General features: G+C 38.9%; 1 protein-coding gene across 6 annotated transcripts in view; it reads left to right on the top strand.

Moving 5' to 3' along the window:
- The window catches only part of FBXO38 (F-box protein 38), an 80,557-nt gene that overhangs the window by 19,411 nt on the left and 46,656 nt on the right, over nucleotides 1–14,490 (top strand). For 2 of the 6 annotated variants that reach the window (XM_055285720.2, XM_055285719.2), the window contains exons 1-2: nucleotides 1,803–1,911; nucleotides 12,564–12,754. In XM_055285720.2, coding sequence (XP_055141695.1) covers nucleotides 12,627–12,754 — 128 coding nt within the window. In that variant the 5' untranslated portion in view covers nucleotides 1,803–1,911; nucleotides 12,564–12,626. Of the gene's footprint in view, nucleotides 1–32; nucleotides 97–1,641; nucleotides 1,912–12,563; nucleotides 12,755–14,490 lie in introns of those variants that run through there. The other 4 variants (XM_055285715.2, XM_055285714.2, XM_055285717.2 and 1 more) reach the window with 4 other exon arrangements.

The raw sequence follows: 14,490 nt of genomic DNA, 5'->3' as shown, positions 1-14,490 counted from the left end.
TCATTTTAACAAAGGGATTATCTGTTGTTTAGGTACCTAAGGAATTTCAAGGAAGAACAGGGGCTGATACCGGAACTCATGGAAGAATGAAAAGAGGTATTTTAGATTATTAAAAAGTGGGGATTGAAAATTAAAACAACACAGCGGTTTAAGGTCATTTACTGTAGGGCAAACTCTCCTGCAGCGCTCAGGGACCCCATGATGATGATGCCACTGTATAGGAGAAACACTAACTCAGGACCTTTTTAATGAAAACCTGTAACATCAAGGTACAAATAAATCCTAGAGATGAAGGGATACATATAACATGCTCTACCTGAAAATGTTAAAACTAGTGTTGATATCTTATTATATATAACACTCATAGCAGTAAGAAAATATCTTTAACATTTATTACAATGATTTGTGGTAGGAAATTTTCTAAACTTGAGGTAGGAAAGCTTTCTTACTCCTGAGTATTCATTTCAGGTCCCACTACAGTGCTTTTTACAAAAGGAAGAATGCTAATAAAATGAAAATCATATTCTATTGAATTAAAAATTCAGGCCAATTGTGCTGAAATAAATCTTACCGAATGCCTTCTAAATATGCCATGCCTTGCACTAGAAACTTCTGTAATTCCTATTTATTCTTCAGAATAATCTGGGAAACAGAAAAAGCCAAAGTCTGTTTCCTTTATTAAAGTTTGAATATGAAGAAACCGACAGAAGCAAATAGCATAAAAATTCATTTTTGTCTTCAATTACAGGAAGAATGTAACATGAAAGCTGAGATTACAATGAATAGTACATCAATATGATGAGGTTTTGTTTTGTTTGTCCTACCAGAGCTCCAAATAAAAACACAGATATATGGTTTGACATATGGAATGGGATAGCTAAAACTGTGACTGCCTAAGACAAGCTGAAACCTAAGGTGCCGAACCATATTGGGGAAAGAGGGGAAAAACCAGTAGGTCTGCTATCAATCAAGAAAAGAATAAGAAGAAATGGGATTCCCAAGCCTTCTTCAGCTTTTTCTTCTCCAGCAGAATAGCCTAGTCAATGCTACGTCTTGTCAAATCGTGTCTTACATGGCTTTAATGCACACTAACTTTCCTAAGAAGTATTTGTATCTATTTAAATCTAGGGATTTTAGCCCGTATTAATTACATGTATATTAGGGCAAGAACACAGGATGTAAAAGGTAAAAATCAGAATTTCAGTCCATCTGTGCGACATTGTGCAAGTCAATTACACTCTCTGAAGACAATTCCTTATCCATTAAACAACAAAAAAGGTGATTAAGTTGATCCTTGCCTACATGTCAGAGTAGTGTAGAGTTTTTAATGACACTTATGTGAAATTCCTTTGGACTGTAAAATACTATTACTTACGTGCAAAGACAATGTCCCGAAATCACAGAAGGGATGGCTTAACGTTAACATCTTTAACTGCGCCCCCGTCCTTCCTCTCAAAAAAAAGTTCTCTATTTTTAGTTGAATGATTCTGGGAAAATCTCTATTGGAACCTATCCACTTCGCAAATGACAAAGGCGAGGTCCAGAGGCTTATCCAACACCCAGAGTACCAGTGGAAATCAAGACCAAACCACACGGTGGAGACTGGTTCCGGCGCATCAGACTCAGTGCTTCCGGCATGGCGCTTTAGTGTCACGTGAAAGACCAGCAACCCGCCCCCGCTCTCCACCCCCGACAAGCCTTCCGAAATGCCACGCTGAACATGGCTGCCGCGCTTCGATGCTTCTTCACACACACAATATGGACACGGGTTTGAGGGTCCAGCCCCGGATGACGACACTCCGGAAATATGCGAGCGGCGGCGGAAGCGGAAGTGCCTCAGCGGTGGGGGCCGGGAAGTGTCTGTAGCGTCCCTCCCTCTCAACCACAATAACAGGCGGAGGGTCGGAGTAGGTGAGGCGGCGGCTGAGTGGGCCTGGGGACCGGGAGCGGGGTGGCAAAGCCCGGAGTGCGTGCGGCAGGGCTGAGGTAGCTGGATGGGGGTTCTGGAACTTCCGACCGCTTAAGCTCGGCCTCTGGCCCCCTTCGGGCCTAGAGCTCCCTGAGAGATCAGGGGTTGAATTTGTAGTTCCTGGCCTTCTAGGCCGTGCTTGTGGGGTTTGCCTGCTTGTCTGAACCTGGCCCCAAAATCCAGCATAAAGAACCCTTTCTGGGCCCTAGTTTCCTCAATGAAATGGGTGAGGGTGTTGGACTGGACAGCTTCTGTGACTGTCTCCCACCCCGGGCGTCACGAATTTCATGATTTTAATGTTAAGTCGGTGTTTCGGCCAGTAAAGTGAAGGAGGTCTGTGTTCAGCGTACTGAGGGGATGTCCCTGAGCAGGAAGCAGTGAACACATCTTTGGCTGCCACGCCAGAGTATCAGGAGCCCTGAATTCTAGTTTTACCGCTTCCACCTACACACTGTGTGACCTTGTCTAGGTCCATTAGCCTTTCTGTGCTGCAGTTTGCTTATCTGTGGATGCCTTTGATGTCCGTGCCCTAGCTGTGGAAATCAAATTCTTAACTCCCTTTTCATGGAGTCTTTACAGACCTGAAAAGCATGTTCTCCCTGCACTCTGCACACCCAGAATTTGACTTAAGAGATGTCTACCGTGTTTCTTTGCAGACACCAAGCTGGCCAAGGGCAACTGGGCACTTAGGAAGGTTCCTGTGCAATGAGAAGCTCTATCCAGAAAACTTTGTTTTATACACCTAAACCAGCAGTGTAAATCACTACAAAGTGAAAAACAGGAGACCTTGATCTTTGTTTCAAAGTTGCTATTAACTTGATGGTTTACTTTGGCCAAATCCCTTCCTCTCTCTGAACTTGAGATTTTATCAGCCAAAGGAAGACGTTGGATTAGGTCACTGGTTTTTAATCCCCTTTCCCATTCCCCCAGCACAAGTGAAGGATAAAATAATAGTTCTATAAAGCCATGATTTTCTCAGGGAGGGAGGAGGTCCAATCTGGAGGGTATGTATTACATCGGCATAGACTGAAAAAAATCCGCTTGTAATTTTTAACTTTCATTTTGAGAATTAACATTTTAGATTATCTGTAAGCCTTCTTTCCCCTCTTTAAAATGTGTGATGCTGTAATTCTGATGTCCTCCTTGGGTAAAGAATGTAGAGTTCTGTGTGCCTCTTTGTTTAAATGGCTGTGTGCCCAGAGGTACACTATATTTAGTCAAACAGATACTAATGCATAGCAGAGGAGAAAAAGGGACAACTAGATTCCAGTAAGATAGGGTGATATAGTGAAGTAAAATTGGTGGTATACTAAAATGAAATAAGGTGGTATAGTGAAATAAAATTAAAAAGGAGTTGAAGACCTGGATCCCTGCTTCACACTGGTACATCCTGCCTCGGTGACTTTGGACAAGCCATCTAGCATCTCTAGGCCTCACTTTCCTTATCTGTAAAACGAAGGATTGAACTGGATGATTCCTAGGCCTTTTTCAGCACTGTAATCCTGTTGGGGGGTTTTTGTTTTGTTTTGTTTGTGTGTGGTTTTTATCTGAGCAGTTTGGTGGATGTGGTGTGGTATTTCTTTAGACAAGAGAGGCTGTCCCGGTCAGTAGATAAGCAAGGTAGTCTATCATGTCAGTTAAGGTCTGTGAGGTCAAATTAAGTGATATGCAAGATTACTTTGATATGAGCAAGCTGAAACCAAAAGAAACTAAAGAAAGGCATGAGAAACTTGAAGGGCAGGGAAGCCCTTGACCAGATAGGATCATTGAGGATATAGGGAAGTTTCAAGTGAGAGGGGGTATTTTTCATGAGGATAAAGAAAAGTAGTTTGAGTTTGGGATGGGAAGGAGATTTGGATTGACAAGATAGGAGGAGAAGAACACTTTTTGGAAACAACTCTGATTTAAGAATGTGCTTGCAACACCAAGACAAAAGTAATGCTTCCTGTGGCTAAGGTCAGCTAAGCAGGCAGCCACAGAGTGACTGTAATGTACCTAAGGTGGCCATAGACCACTGTGTGGGAGCCTAAATTAAATGGACCATAAACCCTAATTGGTGAAGGTAGGGTGTGGTCAGATGCAGTTCTATCAGAGCATCTCGAAGCCTTTCTCCAAGCACTAGGGCATTGCTCTGGAATGCAGGAAGACAGCCATGGTGGCAGAAGACTGACTTGATGATAGGATGTTTACTGTAACCTGGGAAGTCTGTATCCCAGCCTGAACGTTGACACTATTTAATCTTGGGCAAGTGATTTGTCACCTTATCCTCTCTGGTTCTGTTTGTTCATCTTAAAAATTCGGGATCACTAGATGAGCTTCGATGTCTGTGAATATGAACCCCCTGAAATCGTGTAAGTATTTCTGCTGGCATGAGTCTGGAAAACGGATGTGCCACTTTCATCGTATTCTCAGATGGGTTTGTGACCCACAAAAAATTGAGAACTGTGTGATTAGGTAGTCTCTCAGGTCCTCTTCGACTTTTAACATTCTAGGATTCTATAATTCTGTCATTTCTGACATTTCCTTAAGGTTCAGAGTCTGAGGGTCTAGAAGTTGCTAAGCCTATAGGTAACACCTGGTACCACAAAGTATAGTCTTATATATAAACATTCTCCTCCTTATTTATTCAGGCATAGCTCAGAGATACTGCAGGTTTGGTTCCAGACTACTGCAATAAAGCAAGTCACAAAGTTTTTGGTTTCCCTGTGTATGTAGAAGTTATATTTTACAATGTAGTATAATCTATTAAGTGTGCAACAGCATTATATCTAAAATAATGTATATGCCATAATTTTAAAGTACTTAATTTAAAAAAAATGCTAACAATCAATCTGAGCCTTCAGCAAGTCATAATATTTTTGTTAATGGAAGATCTTGTCTCTGTCTTGATGGCTGCTGACTGATCAGGGTGGTGGTTGCTGAACGTTGGGGTGGCTTGGCAGTTTCTTAGGACAACAGTGAAGTTTGCCTCATTGATTGGCTCTTCCTTTTAGGAAATATTTTGTTGTAACATGCGATGTATGATAGCATTTTACTCACAGTAGAACTTCTTTCAAAATTAGATTCAGTCCTCTCAAACCCTGGTGCTGCCATATCAACTGAGTTTATGTAGTATTCTAAATCCTTTGTTGTCATTTCAATAATGTTCACAGCATCTTCACCAGAAGTAGATTTCATCTCAACAAACCACTTTCTTTGTTCATCTATAAGAAGCAACTTCTCATCTGTTCAAGTTTTATCATGAGATTGCAGCAATTCAGTCACATCTTCAGGCTCTACATCCGATTGTAGTTCTCTTGCTGTTTCCTCCACATCTGCAGCAACTTCCTCCACTGAAGTCTTTTGTTGTTTATTATTTCAATCCTGCTCCTCCTATAACCACAGAAGTCTTGAATCCCTCAGAGTCATCCATGAGGACTGGATTCCAAACTCTTGTTAATGTTGATATTTTGACCTCCTCCCATGAATCACAGACGTTCTTAACAGCTTCTAGAATGTGTATCCTTTCCAGAGGGTTTTGAATTTAGTTTGCCCTTATCCATCAAAGGAACCATAGTCTGTGGCAGCTATAGCCTTAGGAAATTTCTTTCTTTTTTTTTTTTTTTTTTTTTTTTTTGAGACGGAGTCTAGCTCTGTTACCAGGCTCAAGTGCAGTGGTACGATCTTGGCTCACTGCAACCTCTGACACCCTGGTTCAAGCAATTCTCCTGCCTCAGCCTCCCAAGTGACTGGGACTACAGGCACATTTCACCATACCCAGCTAATTTTTGTATTTTCAGTAGAGATGGGGTTTCACTATGTTGGCCAGACTGGTCTCGAGCTCCTGACCTCGTGATCCGCCTGCCTCGGCCTCCCAAAGTGCTGGGATTACAGGTGTGAGCCACCGCGTCCAGCCAGGAAATTTGTTTCTTAAATAATATGACTTGAAAGTTGAAAGTTCTTGATCTGTTAGCTGCAGATGGATATTGTGTTAGCAGGCCTGGAAACAGTATTAATCTCTTTGTATATCTAATGGACCTCTTGGATGACTAGGTCCATTGTCAATGAACAGTAATATTTTGAAAGGAAACTTTTCTGAGCAGTAGATCTTAGTGGAAGTCTTAAAGTATTTAGTATACTATGCTGTAAACAGATGTGCTGTCATTCAGGCTTTGTTGTTCCTTTTATAGAGCACAGGCAGAGTAGATTTAGCATCATTCTGAAGGGCCCTAGGATTTTCGGAATGGTTAGTGAGCACTGGCTTCAACTTCATGTCACCAGCTGCATTCTCTAACAAGATAATCAGCCTGCCCTTTGAAGCTAGGCATTTACTTCTCCCTAGCAGTGAAAATCTGATATGGAATATTATTCCAATGGAAGGGTGTACATACTGAAAATCTGTTGTGTAGTGCAGCTACTTTCAGCTGTTATCTAAGTTAGATCTTTTGGATAACTTGTTGCAGCTTCTCCATCAACATTTGCTGCTTCACCTTGTGCTTTTCCGCTATGGAGACAACGTCTTTCCATAAACTCATGAACCACCCTCTTCTAGCTTTCAACTTTTCTTCTAAAACTTCCTCACCTCTCTTGGCCTTCATAGAATTGCAGAGACTTAGGGCCTTGCTCTGGATTAGGCTTTGGCTTAGGGAATGTGGCTGGTTTGAACTTCTGTCCATAAAACTCAGACTTTGTGTATATCAGCAATAGGCTGTCTTGCTTTCTTATCATTTGTTTATTCACTGGGGTAACAATTTTCTCAAGAACTTTTTCTTTGTGTTCACAACTTAGCTAATGTTTGGCACAAGAAGCCTAGCTTTTGGTCTGTCTTGGCTTTCAACATGACTTCCTCACTAAGGTTAGTCATTTCTTGGTTTTGATTTAAAGTGAGAGATGCTCAACTCTTCCTTTCACTTGAACACTTAGAGGCCATTGTAGAGTTCTTAATTGGTCTAATTTAAATATTGTTGTGTCTCAGGAAATAGGGAGGCATAAGGAGAGCGACAGAGATAGGAAGAACAGCTAGCCAGTGGAGCAGTTAGAACGACACCATATTTATCAATCAAGTTTGCCATCTTACGTAGCATGGTTTGTGGTACCTCCAAAACAACTAAAGTAGTAACATCAAAAATCACTGATCATAGATCACCGTAACACACATAATAATAATGAAAGGATATGAAATATTGTGAGAATTGCCAAAATGTGACACACAGACACGAAGTGAGCACATGCTGCTGGAAAAAGGGCACCAATAAACTTGCTTGATGCAGTGTTGCCACAAACCTTCAATTTGTGAAAGACACACTATCTTTGAAGCACAGTAAAGTGAATCACAGTTAAGGTATACCTGTATTCACCTGTCCCTCATGCTCCGTGACTTCTCGGCAAGACTTCCTCCAACTCATCTTTCTTTAATGCCGATAACTGGACTTTCCCCTCCTTTACTCTTTCTTTTTTAACCTGCTACTGCTTTGTATCTTCTCTGCATTATTGAGTTTCTCAAGTGAATTGAAGGCAGGATGTTTAGTGGCAAGTGGTATTTTGGAGGTAGGAGTGAGAAAAAAACACAAGGCTAGTGATGGCAATTTTCTCCTCACTTGCTTTGGTTCCTCTTCCAACTAAAAAGAAAAGCCAATAAGAGAAAGGGTGCACATTAAAAAGGGATACTGGCCGGGTGTGGTGGCTCACGCCTGTAATCCCAGCACTTTGGGAGGCTGAGACGGATGGGTCACTTGAGGTCAGGAGTTTGATAGCAGTCTGGCCAACATGGTGAAACGCCATCTCTACTAAAAATACAAAAATTAGCTGGGTGTGGTGGTGTATGCCTGTAGTCCCAGTTACTCGGGAGGCTGAGGTGGGAGAATTTCTTCAACCCAGGAGGCAGAAGTTGCAATGAGCCAAGATCGTGCCATTGCACTCCAGCCTGGGCGACACAGCGAGACTCTGTCTCAAAAAAAAAAAAAAAAACCATCACCGCTTACTTGGGACTTTGTGTGAATTTCAAGTTTTCTTTCTCATATAGGGAAACCAGGTCCCTATTCATCAGTACCTGAGATGAAATACTCAGCATAGCCCAGCTGGGTGTTTCACTTAAATGAAGATGAAGCCAACTTTAGCTGAAGCAACTTTGTTGTCCTTTATCAAGACCGAGTAAGAGTAGGGGAAAATAAAGTATTTTTTGACTGAGGAAGCTTTTTATCTCCTGAACATTTTCAGAGACATCTACTTGGACTTGAGAAGGCTGGTAGATTTCTCCAGGCTATAAATCCTGTCAACCTCCTATATGTAAGATAGAGATCTTTTCTTTTACCCTAGTGTTCATCTCCACAAGTTCCTTCCCCACGATAGGCTTAGGGCAGGGGCATCACTATTCCACCTGCCAAGTAAGAACTAAAAGACCTAAGTCTTCAATTCTAGCCATGATGTAAGAAATATGAATAGTTTTACCTAAAATTTTGTCAGTCCTGCTAATTTAAAATTTAGGCTTTTTGCTAGTTAGTGTTAAAGGATATTGTAGGTTAAGAAGGTTTTTGTCAGCTTCCTGGAGATCTAACCTCAGTATAATATTGTATAACATTATTTCTGTGAGTAAATATTTGTTAACTCTCAATAAGTGGAGTTTTATAAACTCAATGATATTTAAGGTGCAGGGTATTTAGTCTAAAAATTTATGTATAGTTTGTGCACTAGGGCTACTAAATCTAATTCACACAAAAGCACTACATTGCAAAATCCTAAGGAACAATCAAAGGTGGAATCAGTAGAGGAAGATGTTATTAGGTGGTGTGAATTTGAGGAAGAAAAAGGAGGAAGAAGGGATTAAAAAAAGCTTTTTATTAAAGGAATAAAGAATCAAGAGCATCATCTCTATGAAGGATTGTCAAGATTCTTAAAGCTGAACGTGCTAAAATATAACAACTGGTGGATTGGTCTGAGCGTCTAGGTAATTTGTGGGTAGATTAGTCTTTGCTGGTTAATCATCCTGTTGAGGCTTTTACATGCTACAGAGTAGCTGTTAGGTGTGTCACTGCAGTACAATCTGATTGCATTATTGTCTGGGCTATAAGTTTGTTGCTGAGATCATTGAATGCTGTGGTAGCAAACGTCTCATAAGAGCATGAAATGGTTTTTAGCAGCAGCCTTGAAGCTACTGGATGTATATAGAATAATGGAAAGACTGGTGGATATTCATACATTAGATATTTGAGGATATATTGTGAGCAAGGACTTGTTATCACCTAGAGGCAAGATTTTTTAGCAGAAACATGACTAATAAATCACTACACAAACTGCTGTGGAAGCATATGTTAAGTCCCACAGGGAGCTCAAATGAAGGAGTCAGTAGGGGAAGCTTTTACAGAGGACTTACATTAAGCTAGATTTTTACAGGCAGTTTTCTAGGCAAAGTAGGGAAAAGAAGGACATTTCCAGTCAGAGTTAAAAGCATATTAGGAATGAAACACCAGTGGTTGTTTGGGGGAACTAAGAAGATACTGGTCTGCTAGAGTGAGTATACTGAGAGCAAGTGGTAAGGATTGGAAGAAGATAAGACTGGAACATCTGGTATTTTGAGATTAGATTGGAAATATTTTATCCTCTGAAACAGGATTCCTTGTAGGCTGATTGTTTTGCTTGGCCATGTATATTGTACTTCTTAAAAACAATCTGAAAATTTCAAATGATGGAGAATAATATGAAGTGAAAAGTAAAAGTTTTTTTCTGCTTTCCTAAACCTCGGTTATCACTCCTCAAAGGTTACCGGTTAATATTTTGTTGTCATCTTTCATAAAATGTTGTATGCAGACACAGTATATTTGTCTTTTTTATCATACTTTTTAAAAAAAGTTTTAGGGGGGTAATCTTTTTAATTTTTAAAATTATGTTGTTCTTAGAATCATACTTCAGATGTAGTCTATGTTTTGCTTTTTTCACTTAACACTATAAATCAGGGGACTGTTTGAAAAAGATAACTGGCTTCAGTGTGGAGTATAGCATGGTAAGCATTTATTCAGTAAATTACTTATGGCAGGCATAGTGTCTGCTAAGCTTTTCCTCGACCCTGAGGATACAGTGATGGGTATCATTTAGGAAGCCATTTCATTAGTGTACGTGAATGTTAATGGAGTCCCAAAAGGTAATGGGAATGGATGTAAGAACTGTATTGAGATAAAATTGATAAAAATAGCCCATCTTGTCTGTAGGAAACAAGAAATGAGAATATATTTAGGATGATTTCAAGGTTTACAATTCAGGAATTTAGTAAAACATTAGGGAAATAGGTGTGTTTATTTGTATATATCTGTGTATCTTTGTTTTGGGGAGGGGGAGGGTTCGTGATATGAAGGAGTTCATTTTGGACATAGTGTTTTTGAAGGATGTTCAAGTTATTGAGGTGAAAATTTCTGATAGGCAGAGGAAATAAAGTTCAGAGTTCAGGAGAGGTAAGAAGTAGAGTTAGAAATTTTTTCTTTTTTTGCTTTTCTTTGTGTGTGTGTGTGTGTGTGTGTATATATATATATATATATTTGTAATAGCTAAATCCTTGGGAATGAGTACAATTGCCCAGGGAGAAGAGGGCTTGAGGATGAATTAGCAAAGGAGACTGAGCAGTGGTCGTAGAGGAACGACAAGAATCAAGAATATCACTTTGGGAGCCAAAGGATGAGAGGGTTTCAAAGGAGTGGTCAGCAGTGTCCCATAATACAAATGGGTCAGATGGGGAAGCACTGGAAAGAGGCTACTGGATTTGTTGACTACATGTTCAATGTAACCTTAGAGGTTTCAGGAGCTTATCATAAGATGGAAAGATTCATTTGGAGGAGTCAGGGCAGTAAACAAGAAAAGGTGGGCAGTGATTAATCAGAAGCAGGTGAGTTTATTTATAGCTTTTCTTTTAGCTTGGGCAGTTCCGAGTATGAACTTTATTTTTCCGGAGGCCTGTTAGCCAAAATGTGATGGACAACATAGGAGTAAGCTTCTGAGAAGTTAAGATACGTGTCACAAATTCAGGGTAGCATAGCCCATATACCAGTCCACACACATTGATTTCTCTGGTTTCTCAGGCCATACTGGTTAGAAACAACAAAAGAGGTTGTGTGTGTGTGTGTGTGTGTGTGTGTGTGTTTGGGGTATGAGAGGCAAGCATGCTGACAGCCTCGAGAAGTAAATAGCACATAACCTTTCAGTGAGAGAAGAAGCGACCAGAACACACACACACAGGCACGAGAAATGATGAAGATTTACTTAGCCTAGTAGTGTGTCCATTTACTGCTGAGGCAAAAAAAACCTCAAGAACTGCACATACTTAAAGTACCCTCTGCCCACCAGGTACCTTTCTCCTACTGAGTTCTTTCCTACTTTTTGCAGTGTTAATTCCTGCTCTCCTTTCAGTTATGGGCTCAATTGTCTTTCGCTTAGGAGAACCATTAGTGACTCAGGTCCCTTTGTTGTATGAGGCTTCAGAACTGTGTTTACTGTCTTTGTAGCAGTTATCTCCGTGTGTAATTCTGAGCTCATTTGCGTGGTTATTTAATTGTGTATCTCCACTTGCCTCTGAGCCGTTTGTTTACAATGGGCCCAGAGTACACAAGTGATATTCAAAATAAATGTGCCAAGGCATATTTAAATAAATGTGAATGTACCTCTTTTGAGCTGTCATCCTGTGCCTCCTCCATCTACAAAGCCATTAATATAAAAGAGACCAGTATTTCCTATAAACTTCCCTATATCTGGACCAACATTATTAAAATATTTCTAGACAATTTGACAATCAAGGTGTTAACTCCACATGCTGATCAATAAAACAGAAAACCATATGGGTGCTCATGCAACCCATTTTCTCCCTGCTTTCCCTCTGCATTCCTCCTCTCTCCCCTCTTTTCTCTCTTTCTCTTTTCATCCTTCTCTAAAGCTTATTTTAAAAACAAAATGTGCATGTGATGCAAAAGTGAAATACCATCTCAATATTTACAAGAGAGGGAAAAGGGATGGTTCATTCTTTCTCTGAAATTGTATATAAGCTTGTGTTTATTTTTTAGGAGTTCTCTAGTTTTTATCAGATTCACAAAGGGGTCCATGACTAATCTAATCTCTGGCTTTATAGGTGAGAGAATGAAGAATTTTAAAGATTGATGCAAGTTTATAGAAATAATTTGGGGGCAGAATCAAGATTAGAACCCAAGAATCTCTTCTTCTTTCTACTATGTTAGGGGCAGTCCTAGAAAGAACCACAAGCTCCTGGAGCTGGAAGAGCTTTTGATTCCTCATTTAATGATCACACGTTGCATTTGAAGAAATTGATACTTGGAGAAATTGAGTGAATAAGCTAAGAAGCAACAGTACAAATTAAAGCACAATACTCATGATTCCTGGATTTTTGCTCTTTCTAAATAATGCATATTTATATTATCTTCAGAAGTTGATTCTCTACTCATCTTCAGAAAATGATATTCTGTGCTTTTTGCACAGAACAAATTAATATTTTTATTAATTTGAATGTGATGTGTACCATTATGATACCTTTGCCTGTGTGTGTTTGAAAATAAACATTGTTTAACCTGGGTTTTAATAGGGGGTGTGTTTTTTTAGTCTACTTCATTCTCTGTTTGCTTTTCAGGTACTTTGAACTCAAGTAAACAAAAGGGAAGATATTCTCGTTGATACTGGAGACTGCACAACAATGGGGCCACGAAAGAAAAGTGTGAAAACATGTATCATGAATAATGAAATTCCAGAAGAAATGACCGCAGATGAAACAAAGGACTATATGAATCAACTTTCACATGAAGTACTTTGCCATATTTTTAGGTAAGATTGTGTTTGGTTGGCTTACCTACCTAGAATGGGTAAGAGCAAACCCTGAGGCAGTGCTGTCTAATGTGGTAGCTACCAGCTACATGCAGCATTTACATTTCAATTAAGTAAAAATGTGAAATTTAGTTCGTCAGTTGCACTGGCTACATTTCAAGTGCTTAGTAGCCATATGTGGCTAGTGGATACAGTGTATAGGACAGCAGAGTATAGACAGAAAATATTTCTTTTGTCACAGATAGTTCTGTTGGACAGATTTTCTCGAGACTGTTAACATTTCTAGGCTTCTTGGGATTTTTATTGGCTAATAGATTTGTTGACTTTAGTTACTGCATTATAACAGTACTATGTGTTTACACTGCACAATATAAGGCAGTGTTTCTAACTTTTTCTGACTACAACCCACAGTGAGAAACATACATGTAAGTGATTGTAACAAAGTTTTCTGAAATAATACCCATCATAACTAAATGCAGTATATACATTAAAGTTGTTTTATGATGAACACAACACAAAAAGACTTCTAAAAAAATTATATTTTTACCCAAACTGCATTATAACAACTGTTTTTTTTTTAAAGGAAAACTGTCATTCTGGTTTCCATTGCTCTCTTCTTTCAATTATTGTCCTTATTTATATAATTCAAATAAGCAAATTCTAACATACTTTGTCTCTGAAATTAGAGACCTGAGTTTGAATCCTGGGTCCATTATTTTCTAGCTCTAGACTAATGATAGACATAATGGCAATATTACTAGGATTCAGTGAGATAATGCATTTTAAACACTTAGCAAACCGAAAGCATAAATGCTTGGTAAATGTTAATGGTTATTCTGCTTTTTTTCATATTGCTACATGGTCTTCATAATTTTTTTTTACTGCTTACTATTCTATGGAATGTATAAATAACATGGTGCTTCGCTTGTCTGAGATCTAGATAGTTTTCAGTTTTTCTGTTTTCTGCAATTATAGTTGCAATTAACTTCTCTAAGCATCTGGATTTTCCATTATTTTAGGTTGTTTACCTATGAAAAATTTCCATATATGAAGTTCTTAGGAATGTTTTGAATTTCTACAAATGAATATTTGCAGATTATGAAGTTTTAAAATAGCAATAACAGTTATTTTAGGAGATCCTAGGCACTATTTTTTTCTAATATAAATGTGTATGTCATTATTTCCTGCAGTTCATTATTCTGTGACACATTGTAGTTTTTGCTAGTTCAGTTCTGTCTGGGATTAGAAGACCAAATTAAAATGATAGATTTTTTTTTTTTTTTTTTTTTTTTTACAGAACAAAATGATATTACGTTCACCTGGCAGAAAAATGTCTGTCAGAATAGCCAAAAATTTTCAGAAAAAGAGTCTTGCAACTACCAGATGTTCAATTACATTCTAAAATGTTTTGGAAAAGAAAGCCGGACAGTTGGGTAAAGGAGACAAACATAGGCTCCATTCAAATACATGTGGAGATCTAGTTTATGACAAGGTTGTATTCACATCAGCGAGGAAAAGCTGGGTGGACTATTCAGCAATGATGTCTCAACCTACAAACCATTTGTAGAAAAAAATAAAAGCACATTTTTGTCTCATGTCTTACAGCTAAATTCAAAATGGATCAGTGAATTAAACAATAAATCCTTCAAAATTCTTTAAGAAAGCATAGGTAAAATTGCATCTAGGGATAAAGTTGGATAATGCTAGGATATATTGTGAAAAAATTGGACCATATA

The sequence above is a fragment of the Symphalangus syndactylus genome, chromosome 7, assembly GCF_028878055.3.
Source record: "Symphalangus syndactylus isolate Jambi chromosome 7, NHGRI_mSymSyn1-v2.1_pri, whole genome shotgun sequence".
Taxonomy (NCBI): Eukaryota; Metazoa; Chordata; class Mammalia; order Primates; family Hylobatidae; genus Symphalangus; species Symphalangus syndactylus.
This window is presented reverse-complemented; position numbering and strand designations above follow the sequence as displayed.